At 50.6% G+C, this 19,368-nt stretch overlaps 2 protein-coding genes across 2 annotated transcripts in view; one reads left to right on the top strand and one right to left on the bottom strand.

Annotated features, from left to right (window-relative positions):
• aco2 (aconitase 2, mitochondrial) overlaps nucleotides 1-2,500 on the top strand; it is an 88,957-nt gene extending 86,457 nt beyond the window's left edge. The window contains exon 17 of the mRNA XM_038783590.1: nucleotides 1,994-2,500. Coding sequence (XP_038639518.1) covers nucleotides 1,994-2,128 — 135 coding nt within the window. The 3' untranslated portion in view covers nucleotides 2,129-2,500. The remainder of the gene's footprint in view (nucleotides 1-1,993) is intronic.
• Nucleotides 2,501-13,363: 10,863 nt separating this feature from the next.
• Nucleotides 13,364-19,368, bottom strand: part of LOC119956533 (GATOR complex protein WDR24-like) — a 30,422-nt gene continuing 24,417 nt past the window's right edge. Inside the window, exons 7-8 of the mRNA XM_038783823.1 lie at nucleotides 15,209-15,393; nucleotides 13,364-14,152 (exon numbers count right to left, since the gene is read on the bottom strand). Coding sequence (XP_038639751.1) covers nucleotides 13,984-14,152; nucleotides 15,209-15,393 — 354 coding nt within the window. The 3' untranslated portion in view covers nucleotides 13,364-13,983. The remainder of the gene's footprint in view (nucleotides 14,153-15,208; nucleotides 15,394-19,368) is intronic.

Raw genomic sequence — 19,368 nt, 5'->3', positions numbered from 1 at the left:
CCACAACACAATCCTGCAGAGCACCCAAACTACCTTGTGGCTGATTCAACTTCCTGGCAGGTGAGAATCAAACCCAGGCTCCCAAAGATCATCATCATCATCATCCTTGGCGACCTCTCTCTAACCAGTATGACTGTCCGTGTGTGAAACTCCGTGTTACTGGTCAGGGGTTCTGTGGGTCGGGGAGGGAGTTCTGTGGGTCGGGGGGGGGGGGGGGGGTTTCTGTGGGTCGAGGGGGGGGTTTCTGTGGGTCGAGGGGGGGGTTTCTGTGGGTCGAGGGGGGGGTTCTGTGGGTCGAGGGGGGGGGTTCTGTGGGTCGAGGGGGGGGGGTTTCTGTGGGTCGAGGGGGGGGGTTCTGTGGGTCGAGGGGGGGTTCTGTGGGTCGGGGGGGGTTCTGTGGGTCGGGGGGGGTTCTGTGGGTCGAGGGGGGGGGGGGTTCTGTGGTCGAGGGGGGGGGGGTTCTGTGGGTCGAGGGGGGGGGGTTCTGTGGGTCGGGGAGGGGGTTTCTGTGGGTCGGGGGGGGGGGTTCTGTGGGTCGAGGGGGGGGTTCTGTGGGTCGAGGGGGGGTTCTGTGGGTCGAGGGGGGGGTTCTGTGGGTCGAGGGGGGGGTCTGTGGGTCGAGGGGGGGGTTCTGTGGGCCGGGGGGAGGGGGTTCTGTGGGTCGAGGGGGGGGGTTCTGTGGGTCGAGGGGGGGTGTTCTGTGGGTCGCGTGGGGGGGTTCTGGGTTCGAGGGGGGGGTGGTTTCTGTGGGTCGAGGGGGGGTCTGTGGGTCGAGGGGGGGTTCTGTGGGTCGAGAGGGGGGGTTCTTCTGTGGTCGAGGGGGGGGTTCTGTGGGTCGAGGGGGGGGGTTCTGTGGGTCGAAGGGGGGGGGTTCTGTGGGTCGAGGGGGGGTTCTCTGTGGGTCGAGGGGGGGGTTCTGTGGGTCGAGGGGGGGGTTCTGTGGGTCGAGGGGGGGGGGGGGGGGGGGTTCTGTGGGTCGAGGGGGGGGGTTCTGTGGGTCAGTGTGTGGCTGACTAGGCCCATCCTCGAGCCGCATCTTTGACCGCACACGGCATGTGTCCAGGAGGTGGGATTGGTCCCTGGACTCTCGATCACTGGTATTCCTTTCTCAGCCTCCTTTTACGGCCAAGTAGACAGGCTCGCTGTGAGGACTGGAGGTCTGGTTGATATATGGTGGGTGGGGAGGCCTGGGAACTGATGGGCTGTGACTCCAGAAGCAGTGATTCCCATTTTGCATTTTCTAATCCAGCTGAATGTGCTTAAGGAACGCAGGAGTTTAACATTTAGCCACACAAACCCCATTCGGTGAGGTTGTGGGAGATTGTAAAATCCCTCCAGTGCAGAAGGAAGCCATTCGGCCCATCAAGGCCGCACTGACCCTTCGAAAGACCCCTCCCTATCCCTGTTACTCCATAAGCTAACCTGCACATCCCTGGACACCAAGTGCAATTTAGCGCGGCCAATCCACCTAACCTGCACGTCTTTGGACTGTGGAAGGAAACCGGAGCACCCGGAGGAAACCCACGCAGACACTGGGAGAACGTGCAGACTCCGCACAGACAGCCAAGGCCGAATTGAACCGGGTCCCCTGGCGCTGTGAGACAGCAGTGTTAACTGCTGTGCCACCGTGCCGCATCGCCAGTGTTCAAATTCCCTTCTCCCCCCCCCCCCCCCCCCCCAACAAAGAGAAAATGCTGGAAAATCTCAGCAGGTCTGGCAGCATCTGTAGGGAGAGAAAAGAGCGAACGTTTCGAAATGACCTTTTGACAAAGGATTATCTGGACTCGAAACATTAGCTCTTTTCTCTCCCTATAGATGCTGCCAGACCTGCTGAGATTTCCCAGCATTTTCTCTATGGTTTCAGATTCCAGCATCAGCAGTAATTTGCTTTTATCCCTGACACCCCCCCCCCCCCCCTCCTAATTTGTCGATGGAATTTTCGAGTCTAATGGTTTTTCTTCTTTTTCTTTTGTTTTTCCTCCTCCTCTTTCAGCCTCTCTCGTGTATCTTGAAGCACAAGGATGGTAGCCAGGAAACCATAGTGCTGAACCACAGCTTTAACGAGGGCCAGATTCAGTGGTTCCAAGCGGGCAGCGCACTCAACAGGATGAAGGAGGTCCAGAAGTAAAGTGGCCTGCTGCCAGAGAGGGAGAGCGGACTGTGCACAGGGACTTGATTCGACCCGTCTAGCTATTGCTCACCCTGGACTGCCACCTCGTCCTCCAGTAATACGCACTGTGACACATCCCCTTTTGGACAGTCAGCAATTAGCCTGTGTTAGTGATCGTTTTCTAATATAATTGGTTGTCTCCCACCTCGCTGTGAAGTGAATGGAACCTAATTTCTGTGGTCCCCGTAGATGCTATTTATTTTTTATTTTCTGTACATTTTGCTTTGCCCTGAAGAAACCATACGGACGGGTTTGCTTCATTTCTGTGTCGCCAAATCAAGTAACCTTCGGTTAAAAGAAAACTGACCTAATAAAATCCAGAAACAGAAACTTGTTCTTAAGGGCTGGTAAATCACTGGTGTAGATGGTCTGGATGGTGTTTCTATAGAACAGGGAATCTCGCCCAGATGACTGTCAATCTCTATAGGAGATTGCGCTCCCTGTCAAGAAGGCAATGCTGGACATTCGAATCGCTGCAGGCTTTATAGTGAAGGTGATCCCATAGACAGGAAGTGCCAAGATATTGGCCACTGCCTATGAAAGGATAGCGATCTATGATCCAAGTTAACTTTTTAATTCTTTTTTTTTTATAAATGTTTTTTATTCAGTTTTCATGTTTTATATTGAACAAATTACAAATTGTTAGAGGGAGAGAAAAAAGAACACGCAAAAATTAACATATATATTCGGGGCAGCAGGGTAGCATGGTGGTTAGCATAAATGCTTCACAGCTCCAGGGTCCCAGGTTCGATTCCCGGCTGGGTCACTGTCTGTGTGGAGTCTGCACGTCCTCCCCGTGTGTGCGTGGGTTTCCTCCGGGTGCTCCGGTTTCCTCCCACAGTCCAAAGATGTGTGGGTTAGGTGGATTGGCCATGATAAATTGCCCGTAGTGTCCTAAAAAGTAAGGTTAAGGGGGGGTTGTTGGGTTACGGGTATAGGGTGGATACGTGGGTTTGAGTAGGGTGATCATTGCTCGGCACAACATCGAGGGCCGAAGGGCCTGTTCTGTGCTGTACTGTTCTATGTTCTATATTTACAGGTAAACATCTTCGTAATAATAACTGTGGCCTCCCTCCCTTTAGCCGGCATACATATTTTACATTCCCCAATATGGCCGAGGCACATGTTTATTGGCATTTATTTACAGTTTGGTTTTGGGCCTTAGCTAGCCGTCAAACCCCCATAACGAACCCGTTGCCCCCCCCCCCCGGCTACCTTCCCCCGATTCCCATCCATTTTCCCCCGATTCTTGGCCACCCGCCTATTCTTCCTCTTGTTCGTTGGCCACAAACAGGTCCCGGAACAATTGCATGAATGGCTCCCATGTTCTGTGGTCGGACGACGAATTTGATTTTCTCAATTTGGAGAGATTCCGAGAGGTCGGACAGCCAGTCTGCAGCTCTGGGCGGTGCTGCTGACCGCCAGCCAAACAGGATTCTACAGCGGGCGATCAGGGAGGCAAAGGCGTCCGCCCTCCTCCCCAGGAATAGATCTGGCTGGTCTGAAACCCCGAAGACCGCCACTATCGGGCATGGCTCCACCCTCACCCCCACCACTTTGGACATAGCCTCGAAGAAGGCTGCCCAGTACTCCACAAGTCTGAGGCAAGACCAGAACATGTGGGCGTGGTTGGCCGGGCCTCTTTGGCACCGTTCGCATCTGTCCTCCACCTCCGGGAAGAACCTACTCATACAGTTTCTTGTTAAGTGGGCTCTATGTACCACTTTTAGTTGCGTCAGGCTGAGCCTTGCGCACGTGGAGGTGGAGTTGACCCTATGCAGTGCTTCGCTCCAGAGTCCCCACCCTATCTCCATCCCCAGGTCGTCCTCCCATTTCATTCTTGTTGCGTCCAGTACGGTGTTGTCCCTTTCTACCAGTCGGTCATACATGTCACTACAGTTCCCTTTCTCTAGGATGCTTGCGTCCAGTAGGTCTTCCAGTAGTGTCTGTCGTGGCGGTTGTGGGTACGTCCTTGTCTCCTTTCATAGGAAGTTTTTGAGCTGGAGGTACCGCAGCTCGTTCCCTCCAGCTAGCCGAAATTTCTCTGTCAGTTCGTCCAGTGTTGCGATCCTGTCGTCCGTGTATAGGTCCCTGACTGTCAGTGTCCCTCTGTCCTGTCTCCACCTATTGAAGGTGGCGTCAGTCAGTGCTGGTGTGAACCTATGGTTGTTGCAGATGGGAGCCTTGTCCGACATTTTGTACAGGCCAAATTGCTGCCGCAGTTGGTTCCAGGATTGGAGGGTGGCTGTCGCCACTGGGCTGCTGGAGTGTTTTTAGGGTGGGGATGGGAGTACTGCCGTGGCGAGGGCCCGGAGGGAGGTCCCCATGCAGGAGGCCTCCTCCGCACGCACCCACTCAGCTTCTGGCTCCTGGATCCATCCCCTTACTCGCTCGGCTGTTGCCGCCCAGTGGTAGAATTGTAGATTCGGGAGAGCTAGCCCCCCCCCGGATTTTGTTTTTTGTAGGACCTTCTTTGGGATCCTAGCATTTTTACCCCCCCATACGAACGCCATGATAAGTTTGTCCAGCACTTTGAAGAAGGCCTTGGGGATGTAGATCGGAATGGATCTAAACAGGAAGAGGAACCTGGGCAGTACGTTCATTTTGATCGTCTGGACTCTCCCCGCGAGGGAGAGTGGGAGTGTGTTCCATCTTTGCAGGTCCTTTTTTACTTTCTCCGTCAGGCTGGTGAGGTTCCATTTGTGGATCCCTTTCCAGTCCTGGGCTATTTGGATCCCCAGGTAGCGGAATTTATGTCGGGCTTGTTTGAACGGCAGCCCCTTTAGTGCTGCCCCCCCCTCCTCCTTGCTGGTGTACTGGGAAGATCTCACTTTTGCTCATGTTGAGTTTGTAGCCCGAGAAGGCTCCAAACTCTTTCAGGAGCGCGATGATTCCGTCCATGCTGCTTTGTGGGACCGAGATGTAGAGGAGCAGATCATCTGCATAGAGTGAGACTCTGTGCTCTCTGCCTCCCCTTCGAATCCCCCTCCAATTTTTTGCTGCCCTGAGCGCGATTGCTAGCGGTTCGATTGCTAGTGCGAACAGCAGCGGGGACAGTGGGCATCCTTGTCTGGTGCCCCTGTGCAGCTGGAAGTATTGGGAGTTGGTATTGTTGGTCCGTACACTCGCCATGGGAGCGTTGTATAGGAGCTTTACCCAAGCGGTGAACCCTGTTCCCAGCCCGAACCGCTCCAGTACCTCTATGAGGTATTTCCATTCGACTCTGTCAAAGGCCTTTTCTGCGTCCAGGGAGACGATCACCTCTTGTGTTCTCTCCCCGGTGGGGGTCATTATCACGTTCAGCAGGCGCCTACGTGGGGGGGGGGTGAGCTGTTTACCTTTGACGAAGCCCGTCTGGTCCTCTGTGACCACCTCCGGTATGATCCAAGTTAACTTAATGTGTGACTTGGAGATGATGGTGTTCCCATCCGTTAGCTCCCCTCCTTCTAGGTGTTGGAGGTTGCCAAGCAAGCTTTGGAGAGAGCAGATGTCACTGTTGGTGGAGATTTAATGGTTGTGTTTCAGTCGAGCGGTCTGCTCTGTCCTGGGTGCTTTTACAGTAGTACCCATCCAAATAACAGGCCTAGGGGGAAGGTGCCCTTGTGTCTTGCAAATGGCAGAAGGGATTGGAATGTTAGGCGAGTCATCTGATGAAGTATATCCAACCTTTATCATTCTCTAGTGACCACGGCATTTTCTGGCTGGCCACTAGGTGTCGATGTTGGTTGGTATCGGTGATGGCAATGCAATGGACACGGAGAAGTGATTTGGCTTTGCCTTGCTGGAGGCAGTCATTGCCTACTGTAACCTGCCAAAACGTGTAATCTCAAGACGGAATTAGACATGGCTCTTGGGGCTAAAGGAATCGAGGAATATGGGGGAAGGCAGGATCAGGTTTTGAACTTGATGGTCAGCCTCACGGCAGCCAAGTTCGATTCCGTGTGGAGAACATAGAACTGTACAGCACAGTACAGGCCCTTCGGCCCACGATGTTGTGCCAAACTAGTCTGAAACTAAGATCAAATCAACCTACTCCCGTACCAGCCTCCCCGAACAGGCGCCGGAATGTGGCGACTAGGGGCTTTTCACAGTAACTTCATTTGAAGCCTACTTGTGACAAGCGATTTTCACTTTTACTCCCAATCATTCTAGTGCACTCCATAAGCCTATCCAATAACCGCTTGAAAGTTCCTAACGTGTCCGACTCCACTACCATAGCTGGGAGTGCGTTCCACGCCCCAACCACTCTGAGTAAAGAACCTACCTCTGACATCCCTCCTATATCTCCCACCATGAACCTTATAGTTATGCCCCCTTGTAACATCCACCCGAGGAAAAAGTCGCTGAACGTCCCCTCTATCTATCCCTCTCATCGTCTTATACACCTCAATTACCTCTCATCCTCCTTTACTCCAATGAGAAAAGCTCTAGCTCCCTCAACCTTTCCTCATAAGACCTACCCTCCAACCCAGGCAGCATCCTGGTAAATCTCCTTTGCACCCTTTCCAATGCTTCCACATCCTTCCTATAATGAGGTGACCAGAACTGCACACATAGAACAGAGAACAGTACAGCACAGAACAGGCCCTTCGGCCCTCGATGTTGTGCCGAGCAATGATCACCCTACTCAAATCCACCCGATACCCGTAACCCAACAACCCCCCCCCCCCCCCCCCCCCCCCCAACACCTTACTTTTTTAGGACACTACGGGCAATTTAGCATGGCCAATCCACCTAACCCGCACATCTTTGGACTGTGGGAGGAAACCGGAGCACCCGGAGGAAACCCACGCACACACGGGGAGGACGTGCAGACTCCGCACAGACAGTGACCCAGCCGGGAACCGAACCTGGGACCCTGGAGCTGTGAAGCATTTATGCTAACCACTATGCTACCGTGCTGCCCATTATACTCAATACTCCAATACTCGCACGTGCACACACACGCACACAATACTCCAAATGTGGTGTAACCAAGGTCTTGTCCAGTTGCAGCATAACCTCACGGCTCTAAACTCAATCCCCCCGTTAATAAATGCTACTGTGGGGGCAGCACGGTGGCGCAGTGGTTAGCATTGCTGCCTACGGCGCTGAGGACCCGGGTTCGAATCCCGGCTCTGGGTCACTGTCCGTGTGGAGTTTGCACATTCTCCCCGTGTCTGCGTGGGTTTCACCCCCACAACCCAAAGATGTGCAGGATAGGTGGATTGGCCACGCTAAATTGCCCCTTAATTGGAAAAAATAATTGGGTAATCTAAATTTAAAAAAAAAAAATGCTACTGTGTTCTATGGTCAGATAGACTTCAGATGGTTTCACAGGTTGGCGCAACATCGAGGGCTGAAGGGCCCGTACTGCGCTGTAATGTTCTATGTAACACACATATGGAGTTTGCATGTTCTCCCCGTGTGGCACAACCCAAAAAGATGTGCAGGGTAGGTGAATTGGCTATGATAAATTTCTCCTTAATTGCAAAAAAAATTGGTAATCTAAATAAATGTTTTTAAAGAGCCATAATGGTAATGAGTGGCAGAGCAGGTTCAAAGGGCCTCCTCCTGCTTCTATATATGTTGCTCAGTCGAAGTCTGGATATTGTCCAACTGATCGCAGTTGGGTCTTGGAATCATCCCTCAAGAAATTTGCGGTGACATCATGCGGCTGACATGATCGACTTCCAACAACCACATCTGTCCATCTTTAATACTCTCCATGCTCCAGCCACTGGAGAGTTCTCAACCCCCCCCCAACTTGGTGACTCATCTGACCAAACGCTGCTTTCATGTCCAGCCTCCCGGATTGATTTCAGGTCTTTGTGTCCATGTTTAGACCCAGGCTGTAATGAACTCTGGAGTCTGAGTAATCCTGATGGAACCCACCCCGAGTTAAACAGGTTATTGGTGAGCGTGCTGCTCGATGGTATTGTTGATGACCTACTTCCGTCACTTTGCTGAGGATTGGGAAGATGGTTGTAAATGTTTCAGCGTTGTCTTTTTGTGCTTTAGCGCTGGGCTCTACCATTGTTGAAATGAAGATGTTCATGAAGGTTTCTCCTCCTGTTATATGCCTAGCTCACGAGACTGGGAGCCTGCTCACTGGCCCTTGTCCCAAATGTGTGCAGTAATTACAAACAACAATAGAGCACAGGAACAGGCCCTTCGGCCCTCCAAGCCTGTACCTGTTATAATACCACCCTTGGCCGAATCCCTCTCTACCCACCGTATCCATGAATTGTCAAGATGCCTTTTGAACGCTGTTAATGTATCTATTTAACGATAGTTCAGCAACGTGGGATCAGTTTGTTTGCTACTTCTGACTGGAAGGAATTGTTTCCTTGGAAAGGCAACTCATCAGAAAGGGTTCCAAACCTTGTAGAGGGGTGAGAGAAACATAATTACTTTACTCCTGGGTATCTGAGCATCATTGCCTTACTCTGGCTGAGGGAGAAAGGGGTCCAGGTGATGTGTGAGGCTACTGTGAAGCAGTAACACCATTCCCTAAAGATTGGTGAATCCATCTCCTATTACTTCCATGACAGGGTTGTTACCCCACCTCTTCTTGTGTTGATAATGCCGACAACCACTGGTCATGTCCTGGGGTCTAATTCTGTCAGTGCAATCCGGGGGTTGGATTCAGGTTGGAGGTACTGTTCCCAACTCGAACTGGATGTATTCCTGGAGGTTACAGCACACGACCCTCTCAAATGTCCTGCCCCTTTGCTCCCCCAATTGGCTGCCTTGACACGTCCCTTCTTATGACATCCAGCCTGTGCAACCTTATTGAAAAGTCAAACGCTTTTTATGACCCAATTGGATGATTCCTGACCATTAAACAGCCTTTTCCTGCCACCTCCATCGCCATTATTTTTACAACTATTAAACAAGAGGATTGAGAGAAAATGTTCTTTTTTTTTAATGCCCCTAAGATTTCTCTTCCAGCAGTCCTGGGGATTAATCCTCCATTCCTGGAAAGTAGGAGAGGTCAACCCCACCCCTGGATCCATTTTTTATCCTCATTTCCTCTTTGACTGTTCCATCAGACATACAATTGTCTGTTGCTCGATTCTGAAATGTTCTATTTACCCCAAATCGTGACAGTTGTGCTGTAAAAGTATCCCCTGACACTGTCCCGTGCCAACCCAGCGCCAATGGGTTGGCAGCCCCTGATGGCATTATTCCTCGGTCATGGTGCGAATGATGGGGGTGAGTCTGCCTTGTACCAGGATCCTAGCGTGACTCTGTTTCCATCTCAGTGGAACAAACTTGCCTCGAGCTCAGGTGTCCATGAGCCTCTCGGGTCTCCCTGAATTGGGTCATTGATGTTTTTGAGCGTTTACTTTTAATTTTGTTCTGGGACTGTGTGCGGCATTGACACAGCCACATTTATCGCCCACCTCAAGTTGCCCATGAAGGTGGGGGTGGGGGTGCACTGTTTCCGGTTTGTAGCAATTTAATTTTGTGACTTCATCTCCGAGGCTGCTGAAAATCACTTGTGTAGTGCGGGACTAGATTTCCGTGAGACGGGAAGAAGGTACGTGATGCATTCCCTTCTCTGAGACAGTTTTCAAAAAAAAAAAAAAAAAAAAATTTTTTTGAGTACCCAATTATATATTTTTTTCCAATTAAGGGGCAATTTAGCATGGCCAATCCAGCGAACCACATCTTTGGGTTGTGGGGGCGAAACCCACGCAGACACTGGGAGAATGTGCAAACTCCACACGGACAGTGACCCAGAGCCGGGATTCGAACCCGGGTCCTCAGCACCACAGTCCCAGTGCTAACCATTACGCCACATGCCACCCACGACAGTTTGATTTTTACGACAATCTGGTGCCTGCCATCAGGCTGTCAGATTTATGGAATTCAGTTTTGCAAATAGCCCAGGTGGCAATTTGAGCCCCAATTTCTAGGACGGGACCCTAATCGGTACTGCCGAGGGACACCGAACGCAACCCAATCATTTCAATGCCCAAACTGCTGGGTTACGTCATTGTTGCTATCTTTGTTAGCAGATAATGGGGTAAGAGCCAAGTCGTACTGTGCTACACTCCAGTGGCTATTCATGTTAGCACACACTCGTATGGCCAGGCTATTCGACAATGGCAGGATATCATAACCAAGGTGGGCTGTGGAGCCCTTAAACCCTTCAGTTAGATCATTTGCTACTGTCCCACACCACCTAGATGCACTGGCAGAGACCAAGAACTAGATTCCTAAATTGTGCATCCTTTTCAGGGTAGATGGGACTGGGAAGCGAGAGTCAGTGGTGGCTCCTCCAATGTCTGAACAGACCCAGCGAGTGAATGAGTCCTGCAAAGCAGCAAGGTCCTAACTTGGAACTGTTGAATTTGGGCTGGAGAAATTGGGTACGGTTCATGCTATTATTGACTCCTGCTGAGCAATAGACATGTGTGGCTGTCAGACAATGGCAGAATCTGGCATGATCAAATAGTCTACAGTGTCAGCGTTGATTCAGTGATAACGCCCTCGCCTCTATCAGTCCCACATCCGAGCTTCTTGCCCAGAAGCCAGGCTGTCGCTTCAGTGAAGGACTGAGGGAGTACAGCCTCTCAAATGAAACATTAAACTGAAGTTGGGTGGATGCTAAAGGTACTACTGTATTATTTTAAAGAGCTGGTGAGTTTGCCCCAATATCCTGCACAATATTTAAGCCTCCGCCATCACTGAAACAGATTATCTGTCATCTTTTGTTGATTTCACCATTAAGGCTTGAACTTGAGCATAAGGGTCCTTGGCTGAGGTGCCAGAACTCAAAATCCAACAGGGTGAGGAGGGAGGAAAATGGGAAAGGATGCAGGACTTAATCAACACCCGGATTTCCAATGGAACCCATGCAGTCATAGTTCTGCTCCACAGGAATGTGCAGCGAATTCCTTACCTGAGATGTTACATAGAATATTTGATGTATTACATAGAATTTACAGTGCAGAAGGAGGCCATTCGGCCCATCGGGTCTGCACCGGCTCCTGGAAAGAGCACCCTACCCAAGGTTAACCCCTCCACCCTATCCCCATAACCCAGTAACCCCACCCAACACTAAGGGCAATTTAGCCTGGCCAATCCACCTAACCTGCACATCTTTGGACTGTGGGAGGAAACCGGAGCACCCGGAGGAAACCCACGCACACACGGGGAGAACGTGCAGACTCCGCACAGACAGTGACCCAAGCCGGAATCGAACCTGGGACCCTGGAGCTGTGAAGCGATTGTGCTATCCACAATGCTACGGTGGTGCCCCTCAGATGTACCACCTTCTAGAGGGTTGGGCATGTTTACAATGTCACCGTAAGCTTCAATGATTCTAGGTTTTGAATTGATACTCCCTTCTGAAAAATCAAGGTAAATAAATGTGTGTTTGTGTTCAAACTGAATCAATACATCAGCGAGAGTAAATTGGAGCAGGAAAGACTATGCCGCACCCACAATCATTTGAACGCCTGTAGTTTGCAAACTACCGTTTAAATTCCCGTACCAGCCTCCCCGGACAGGTGCCGGAATGTGGCGACTAGGGGCTTTTCACAGTAACTTCACTGAAGCCTACTCGTGACAATAAGCCATTTTCATTCATTTCATTTCATTTCATTTTTCATTTCAAATTAAAACATGGCATTAGTTAAAATTTACAGACATTAAAGACTTTTTACTCGTTTGGGGGGTTTCGCTTCTCAGCTTTAAGGAAAATGCCAGTGAGGTTTGCGTTAATTATTTAGTAAATGAGTTTTGTTAATTCGGTGAACTGTCGCTGTGTGGGGGCAGAGCAGTGTTTTGATTTAAGCAACAGAGGACATAACTGGAAAAACCAGCCTGAGATTCTGCCCACCCGCCCCCACCAACGCTCCTGTATACAAGCCTGATCTGTTGAAGACCAGGTTGGTTTTCCTTTGTTCTGGCCACTCTCCACGACCTTGTCCAAGATGAATATTTCACGTACTGGTTTAAGAGTATATTAACCCATCTCACCAACCAGCCTGCCAATCCCTCAAAAGCTCAAGGCAGGATGAGTGCAGCTCCAACAACACTCGAAGCTTGACACCATCTAGGACCCCACTTGATTACTCCCCCTCCTGCAAACATTTACTCCCTCCATCACTGACCCACAGTAGCAGCTGTGTGTAAAGTTACCATAGTCCTGGATGACCATCGGCTGCTTTCCCCTCTGAGACGGGGGAGCTGACTGGTGGTGATTTAACCTGAGGGTCACCACACCTCAGGCGAGGGGTAAGGTTGAGAAGGCGCGGTCTTCATGAATAACCTCAGCCGGTCCGGGAATTGAACCCACGCTGCTGGCCTCTCCCTGCATCAGCTGTGTAGCCAACTGAGCTAAACCAAAAGACGTGCTGTTAGGTGAATTGGACATTCTGAATTCTCCCTCAGTGTACCCGGACTAGGGGCTTTTCACTGTAAAGTCATTGCAGCGTGAATGTAAGCCTACTTGTGACACTAATAAAGATTATTATTGTAACCTAGAAGGATAAGGACAGTCACACACCATCCTCATTTGGGATTGTATCAATGTTAATTCATTGTCACTGAGGTTAAAAACCTATTTCCCTCACCCTGCACCCCCCCCCCCCCCAAACAGCACTATGGGTTCACCCTGCCCCACATGGATTGCAGCAGTTCAAGAAAGTGGCTCACCGCTCACTTGAGGGCAATTAGGGATGGGCAATAAATGCTGGCCTTGTCAGGTAGGCTTGCATCCCGAGAACACACACCCTGCGTCCAGGAGCTGTTACATGTTTGGAATTCACAGCAGTTGTTCCTGTTGCGATGGATCACCCAAGAACATTTCTACCTTTGATGTACAGAAACCAAAAGGGGGCTGTATGAATAGAAACCATTTTCCTTTCTCAGTTGTACTTGATTCCAGCTCTCGGGGCATGGCTGTCATGACGTCCCCTTCACTTGAGCAGGAGCAAAATGTCCTGAGACGGCTACAGATTTCCTTTACTCCCTAACCTACAACTGTACCAAGGTTGGCACAGTGGTTAGCACTGCAACCTCACAGCACCAGGGACCCGGGTTCCATTCCACACTGGTGTGGAGTCTGCCCGTTCTCCCCGTGTCTGCGTGGGTTTCCTGCGTGAGCTCCGGTTTCCTCCCACAATCAAAAGAAGTGCAGGTTAGGTGGATTGGCCATGATAAATTGTCCCATACTGTCCAAAGATTTGTGTGGGGGGGTGTTGGGCCTAGGTAGGGTGCTCTTTCAGAGGGTCAGTGCAGACTCGATGGACCACATGGCCTCCTTCTTCACTGTAGGGATTCTATGATTCCTCCCAGGCTGAAGTGCCCGAAGTTGAGAATTATTCTGCCAATGTGTGTCCCAGTCAAGGGAGTCCTGACTTGCCTAGGTTCTCTTGAAGAGAACATCAAAAAGAATGATTTAACAAAATGCTACAATCCTACTCAAAGCAACAGTGTCAGGTTGAGACTCCCTGGTGTCTATCCTTGGATTGATTGGTGGGGAGCACATGGGGAATGTGATTGGTACTTCTCGCCCCATAACCATTGAACGCCATAGTTCTTCTTGTGAAGCCTGTGCTGTGTATACAATATAAAGCCTGGTGTCTGAAATCTGCCCATGCTGCGCGTGTCCACAGTGTCTGCTGTCAGGTGTTTGTCCCAGGAACATGTTTCAATGCCCCCAAATCCCCACCCCAGCCTCTTTCCATTCCAAAAGACATCTTGCTTGGGGACTGTGAGGGGCCACGTGTAACTGAATTTCCTCCACTCTATGTCCAGTCTTCCCGGCCCGCCGTAGATTATTGTCATGAGGCACACTGGGGTCCGCCAGTGGGTTATGTGTATTCACAGAGATGTCCACATCCTGTCGGGCAGTGGGTGTGAAACTGAAACCAGTCCATGACGTGCTGGAGGTGCCCTCCATGAGTACAGCCCTGGCACCAAACGAACAGACCCTTCACTGCGTGGTGGCAAATGGCACATGTGCTGGCACCACGGCGACACCTAGCAACAATAGAGCACAAATTTTAATCAACGCATCCTTGAATTTCAGGACATCACCAATGATACAGAGTCAGCGCTGGCTTCAGCCCAATATCATTTTGAGATTTTGACCAGAGTAGAAGGGAGGGGGGAGGGGGGGGGGGGGGGGGAGACACCGGCAAGATGGTTAGCACTACTGCCTCACAGCTCCAGGGTCTCAGGTTCAATTCAGGCCTCAGGTCACTGTGCGGAGTCTGCACGTCCTCCCCGTGTGAGCGTGGGTTTCCTCCGGGTGCTCCGGTTTCCCCCCACAGTCCAAAGATGTGCAGGTTAGGTGGGGTGAAATTTTTCAGATTTCTGAATATACTGCACGTGCGGCACGCGTTGGGAACTGCGCATGTGTGGCATGTGTTGGGAACTGCGCATGTGCGGCATGCGTTGGGAACTGCGCATGTGCGGCATGTGTTGGGAACTGCGCATGTGCGGCATGCGTTGGGAACTGCGCATGTGTGGCATGCGTTGGGAACTGCGCATGTGCGGCACGCGTTGGGAACTGCGCATGTGCGGCATGTGTTGGGAACTGCGCATGTGCGGCATGTGTTGGGAACTGCGCATGTGCGGCATGCGTTGGGAGCTGCGCATGTGTGGAATGTTGGGACCTGCACATGTGCAGCACGTGTTAGGAACTGCACATGTGAGGGATGTTGGGAACTACACATGTGTGGCACCCGTTGGGAACTGCGCATGCGTAGCACGTGTTGGGAACTGCGCATGTGTAGCACGTGTTGGGTACTGCGCATGCGTAGCACGTGTTGGGTACTGTGCATCATCCAGGAGCCATGTGTGATTTCACGCTCTAAATAAAATGGGGATTTCAGAATTTTCCGGATAAGAAATGCTCCAACCTGTCCTTCTTCCACATTTGGGTTATCTCACTCTGGGTGACTGTTCCCCAAGTCCTTGCCCCAAGTACCCATTCGAGACTGTACAGCATCACTCCCACCCCACCCCACGCCAGCTCCACAATGCAGCCAGCAATCTCGCACTTGCACGATATTCGCTGTCTGTTTCACTTGCCTCTCGCACATCCAGCCGCGATTGTTCATTGGCCGCTTGCAGTTGTTACAGTTGACATGCAGGGTCGTCGATGCCTGGTTCAGACAGTTGATGGACCGACATGTGCTCAGTTTGATAACCTGATTGGCCACGTTCCACAGCTGGAAACGCTGGAGGAGGTCAATGTAGGATGTGTACCAGTGTTCCTGCAGGGTTTAAAGACAACAGGAGTTCTAATTCACACTGGGGAAAATACCTTCCAACTAACAAACTGGATGGTCGATGGTCCTGAGAATACAGGAGGAGGCTATACAGTCCCTCAAACTATTTCCATCATTCAATTATAGGAACAGGAGGAGGCCATTTGGCCCTTCGAGCCTGCTCCGCCGTTGATTAAGATCATGGCTGACCTGGTTGTGGTTTCAATTCCTATTTCCTGTGCGTCTCCCACAATCCTTTACTCCCTTTGTCGATCAAAAATACATCTAACTCGGCCTTGATATATTCAAGGACCCACAGCGTCCACTGTGATCCGGGGAAGATAATTCCGAACACTAACGCTCCTCTGAGAGAAGAAATTCCTCCAATGAACATGGGATAACAGGGTAACTTTGATAAGGTGGATTCAAAATTGGCTCAGCTGTAGGTGACAGAGGGCGATGACAGACGGCTGCTTTAGTGACTGGAAGCCAGTGTCCAGTGGGGTACCACAGGGATCTGTGCTGGGTCCCCTATTGGTTGTCATTTATATAAACAACATAGATGACTGAGGGGAGTGGGATCAGTAAGTTTGCGGATGACACAAAGATTGGCCGGGTGGTAAACAGTGAGGCTGAGAGTCTTGGGTCACAGGAAGATACGGACAGGATGGGACAACAGGCAGAAAGGTGGCTGATAGAATTTAACCCTGAAAAGTGTGAGTTGATGCACTTTGGAAGGAGTAATGTGACAAGGAAGTATTCAGTGAATGGCCTGACACTGGGAAGTTCCGAGGAACAAAGGGACATTGGCGTGTTTTGTCAATAGATCTCTGAAGGCAGAAGGACAGGTTAATCGGGGGGGTGAAATAGGCATATGGGGCAGCACGGTAGCATGGTGGTTAGCATAAATGCTTCACAGCTCCAGGGTCCCAGGTTCGATTCCCGGCTGGGTCACTGTCTGTGCGGAGTCTACACGTCCTCCCCGTGTGTGCGTGGGTTTCCTCCGGGTGCTCCGGTTTCCTCCCACAGTCCAAAGATGTGCGGGTTAGGTGGATTGGCCATGCTAAATTGCCCGTAGTGTCCTAAAATGTAAGGTTAAGAGGGGGGTTGTTGGGTTACGGGTATAGGGTGGATACGTGGGTTTGAGTAGGGTGATCATGGCTCGGCACAACATCGAGGGCCGAAGGGCCTGTTCTGTGCTGTACTGTTCTATGGGACACTTGCCTTTATCAATCGAGGCATAGATTACAAAAGCAGGGAGGTCATGCTCGAGTTGTACAGAACTTTGGTGAGGCCACAGCTGGAGCACTGTGAGCAATTCTAGTCGCTACATTATGGGAAGGATGTGATTGTACTGGAGGGGTTGCAGAGGCCATTCACCAGGATGTTGCCTGGGATGGAACGTTTAAGTTATGATGTGGAGATGCCGGCGTTGGATTGGGGTGAGCACAGTAAGAAGTCTTACAACACCAGGTTAAAGTCCAACATGTTTGTTTCAATCACTAGCTTTCGGAGCGCTGTTTCACCTGAGGAAGGAGCAGTGCTCCGAAAGCTAGTGTTTGGAACAAACATGTTGGACTTTAACCTGCTGTTGGAAGACTTCTTACATTTAAGTTATGAAGAGAGATTGGATAGGCTTGGGTAGTTTTCGCCGGAGCAGAGAAGACTGAGGGGGCGACCTAATCGAGCTGTACAAGATTATGAGGGACATGGACAGGGTGGATGGGGAACAGCTGTTCCCCTTAGTTTTAAAAAAAATCTTTCTATTGGTATTTTCAAAATGATATACATTGCCATTCATTTTCATTTACTGTAAAATACCCAAAGGTTCCTTCATAAGTTTCTCTATTTACAGTCTGTCGCCGTCTGGCTCAGTGTACAATCCTCTCTCCACCCCCCCCCCCCCCCCCCTCTCTCTGAGCCCCCCTCCCTCCCTTCTTCACTGCCGTCCCCCCTCCCCACTCCCCTCCGGTCCTCCCTCGTTTTCCTCTTTCTATGCTGTCCTGGCTATTTCCCCCTGGCTACCGGCTATTTATTTATTCATGTGTTGGCCACAAACCGGTCCTGGGACAGTTGGGTGAATGGCTCCCATGTTCTGTGGAAGCCGTCGTCTGACCCACAAATGGCGAATTTGATTTTCTCCATTTGGAGAGATTCCGAGAGGTCGGACAGCCAGTCTGCAGCTCTGGGCGGTGCTGCTGACCGCCAGCCAAACAGGATTCTACGGCGGGCGAACAGGGAGGCAAAGGCAAGGGCGTCCGCCCTCCTCCCCAGGAATAGATCTGGCTGGTCTGATACCCTGAAGACCGCCACTTTTGGGCATGGCTCCGCCCTCATCCCCACCACCTTAGACATGGCCTCGAAGAAGGCTGTCCAGTACCCGCCAAGTCTGGGGCAAGACCAGAACATGTGGGCGTGGTTGGCCGGGCCTCCTTGGCACCGTTCATAAGAACTAGCAGGAGTAGGCCATCTGGCCCCTCGAGCCTGCTCCGCCATTCAATGAGATCATGGCTGATCTTTTGTGGACTCAGCTCCACTTTCCGGCCCGAACACCATAATCCCTTTATTCTTCAAAAAACTATCTATCTTTACCTTAAAAATATTTAATGAAGGAGCCTCAACTGCTTCACTGGGCAAGGAATTCCATAGATTCACAACCCTTTGGGTGAAGAAGTTCCTCCTAAACTCAGTCCTAAATCTACTTCCCCTTATTTTGAGGCTATGCCCCCTAGTTCTGCTGTCACCCGCCAGTGGAAACAACCTGCCCGCATCTATCCTATCTATTCCCTTCATAATTTTAAATGTTTCTATAAGATCCCCCCTCATCCTTCTAAATTCCAACGAGTACAGTCCCAGTCTACTCAACCTCTCCTCATAATCCAACCCCTTCAGCTCTGGGATTAACCTAGTGAATCTCCTCTGCACACCCTCCAGTGCCAGTACGTCCTTTCTCAAGTAAGGAGACCAAAACTGAACACAATACTCCAGGTGTGGCCTCACTAACGCCTTATACAATTGCAACATAACCTCCCTAGTCTTAAACTCCATCCCTCTAGCAATGAAGGACAAAATTCCATTTGCCTTCTTAATCACCTGTTGCACCTGTAAACCAACCTTCTGTGACTCATGCACTAGCACACCCAGGTCTCTCTGCACAGCGGCATGCTTTAATATTTTATCGATTAAATAATAATCCCGTTTGCTGTTATTCCTACCAAAATGGATAACCTCACATTTGTCAACATTGTATTCCATCTGCCAGACCCTAGCCCATTCACTTAACCTATCCAAATCCCTCTGCAGACTTCCAGTATCCTCTGCACTTTTCGCTTTACCACTCATCTTAGTGTCATCTGCAAACTTGGACACATTGCTCTTGGTCCCCAACTCCAAATCATCTGTGTAAATTGTGAACAATTGTGGGCCCAACACAGATCCCTGAGGGATACCACTAGCTACTGATTGCCAACCAGAGAAACACCCATTAATCCCCACTCTTGGCTTTCTATTAATTAACCAATCCTCTATCCATGCTACTACTTTACCCTTAATGCCATGCATCTTTATCTTATGCAGCAACCTTTTGCGTGGCACCTTGTCAAAGGCTTTCTGGAAATCCAGATATACCACATCCATTGGCTCCCCGTTATCTACTGCACTGGTAATGTACTCAAAAAATTCCACTAAATTAGTTAGGCACGACCTGCCCTTTATGAACCCATGCTGCGTCTGCCCAATGGGACAATTTCTATCCAGATGCCTTGCAATTTCTTCCTTGATGATAAATTCCAGCATCTTCCCTACTACCGAAGTTAAGCTCACTGGCCTATAATTTCCTGCTCTCTGCCTGCCTCCTTTTTTAAACAGTGGTATCACGTTTGCTAATTTCCAATCCACCGGAATCCACCCCAGAGTCTAGTGAATTTTGGTAAATCATCATTAGTGCATCTGCAATTTCCCTAGCCATCTCTTTTAGCACTC

Source organism: Scyliorhinus canicula, chromosome 23, assembly GCF_902713615.1.
Source record: "Scyliorhinus canicula chromosome 23, sScyCan1.1, whole genome shotgun sequence".
In the NCBI taxonomy this organism is placed as follows: domain Eukaryota; kingdom Metazoa; phylum Chordata; class Chondrichthyes; order Carcharhiniformes; family Scyliorhinidae; genus Scyliorhinus; species Scyliorhinus canicula.
The sequence above is the reverse complement of the archived record's forward strand: the minus strand, read 5'-3'. Positions and strand labels throughout refer to the sequence as shown.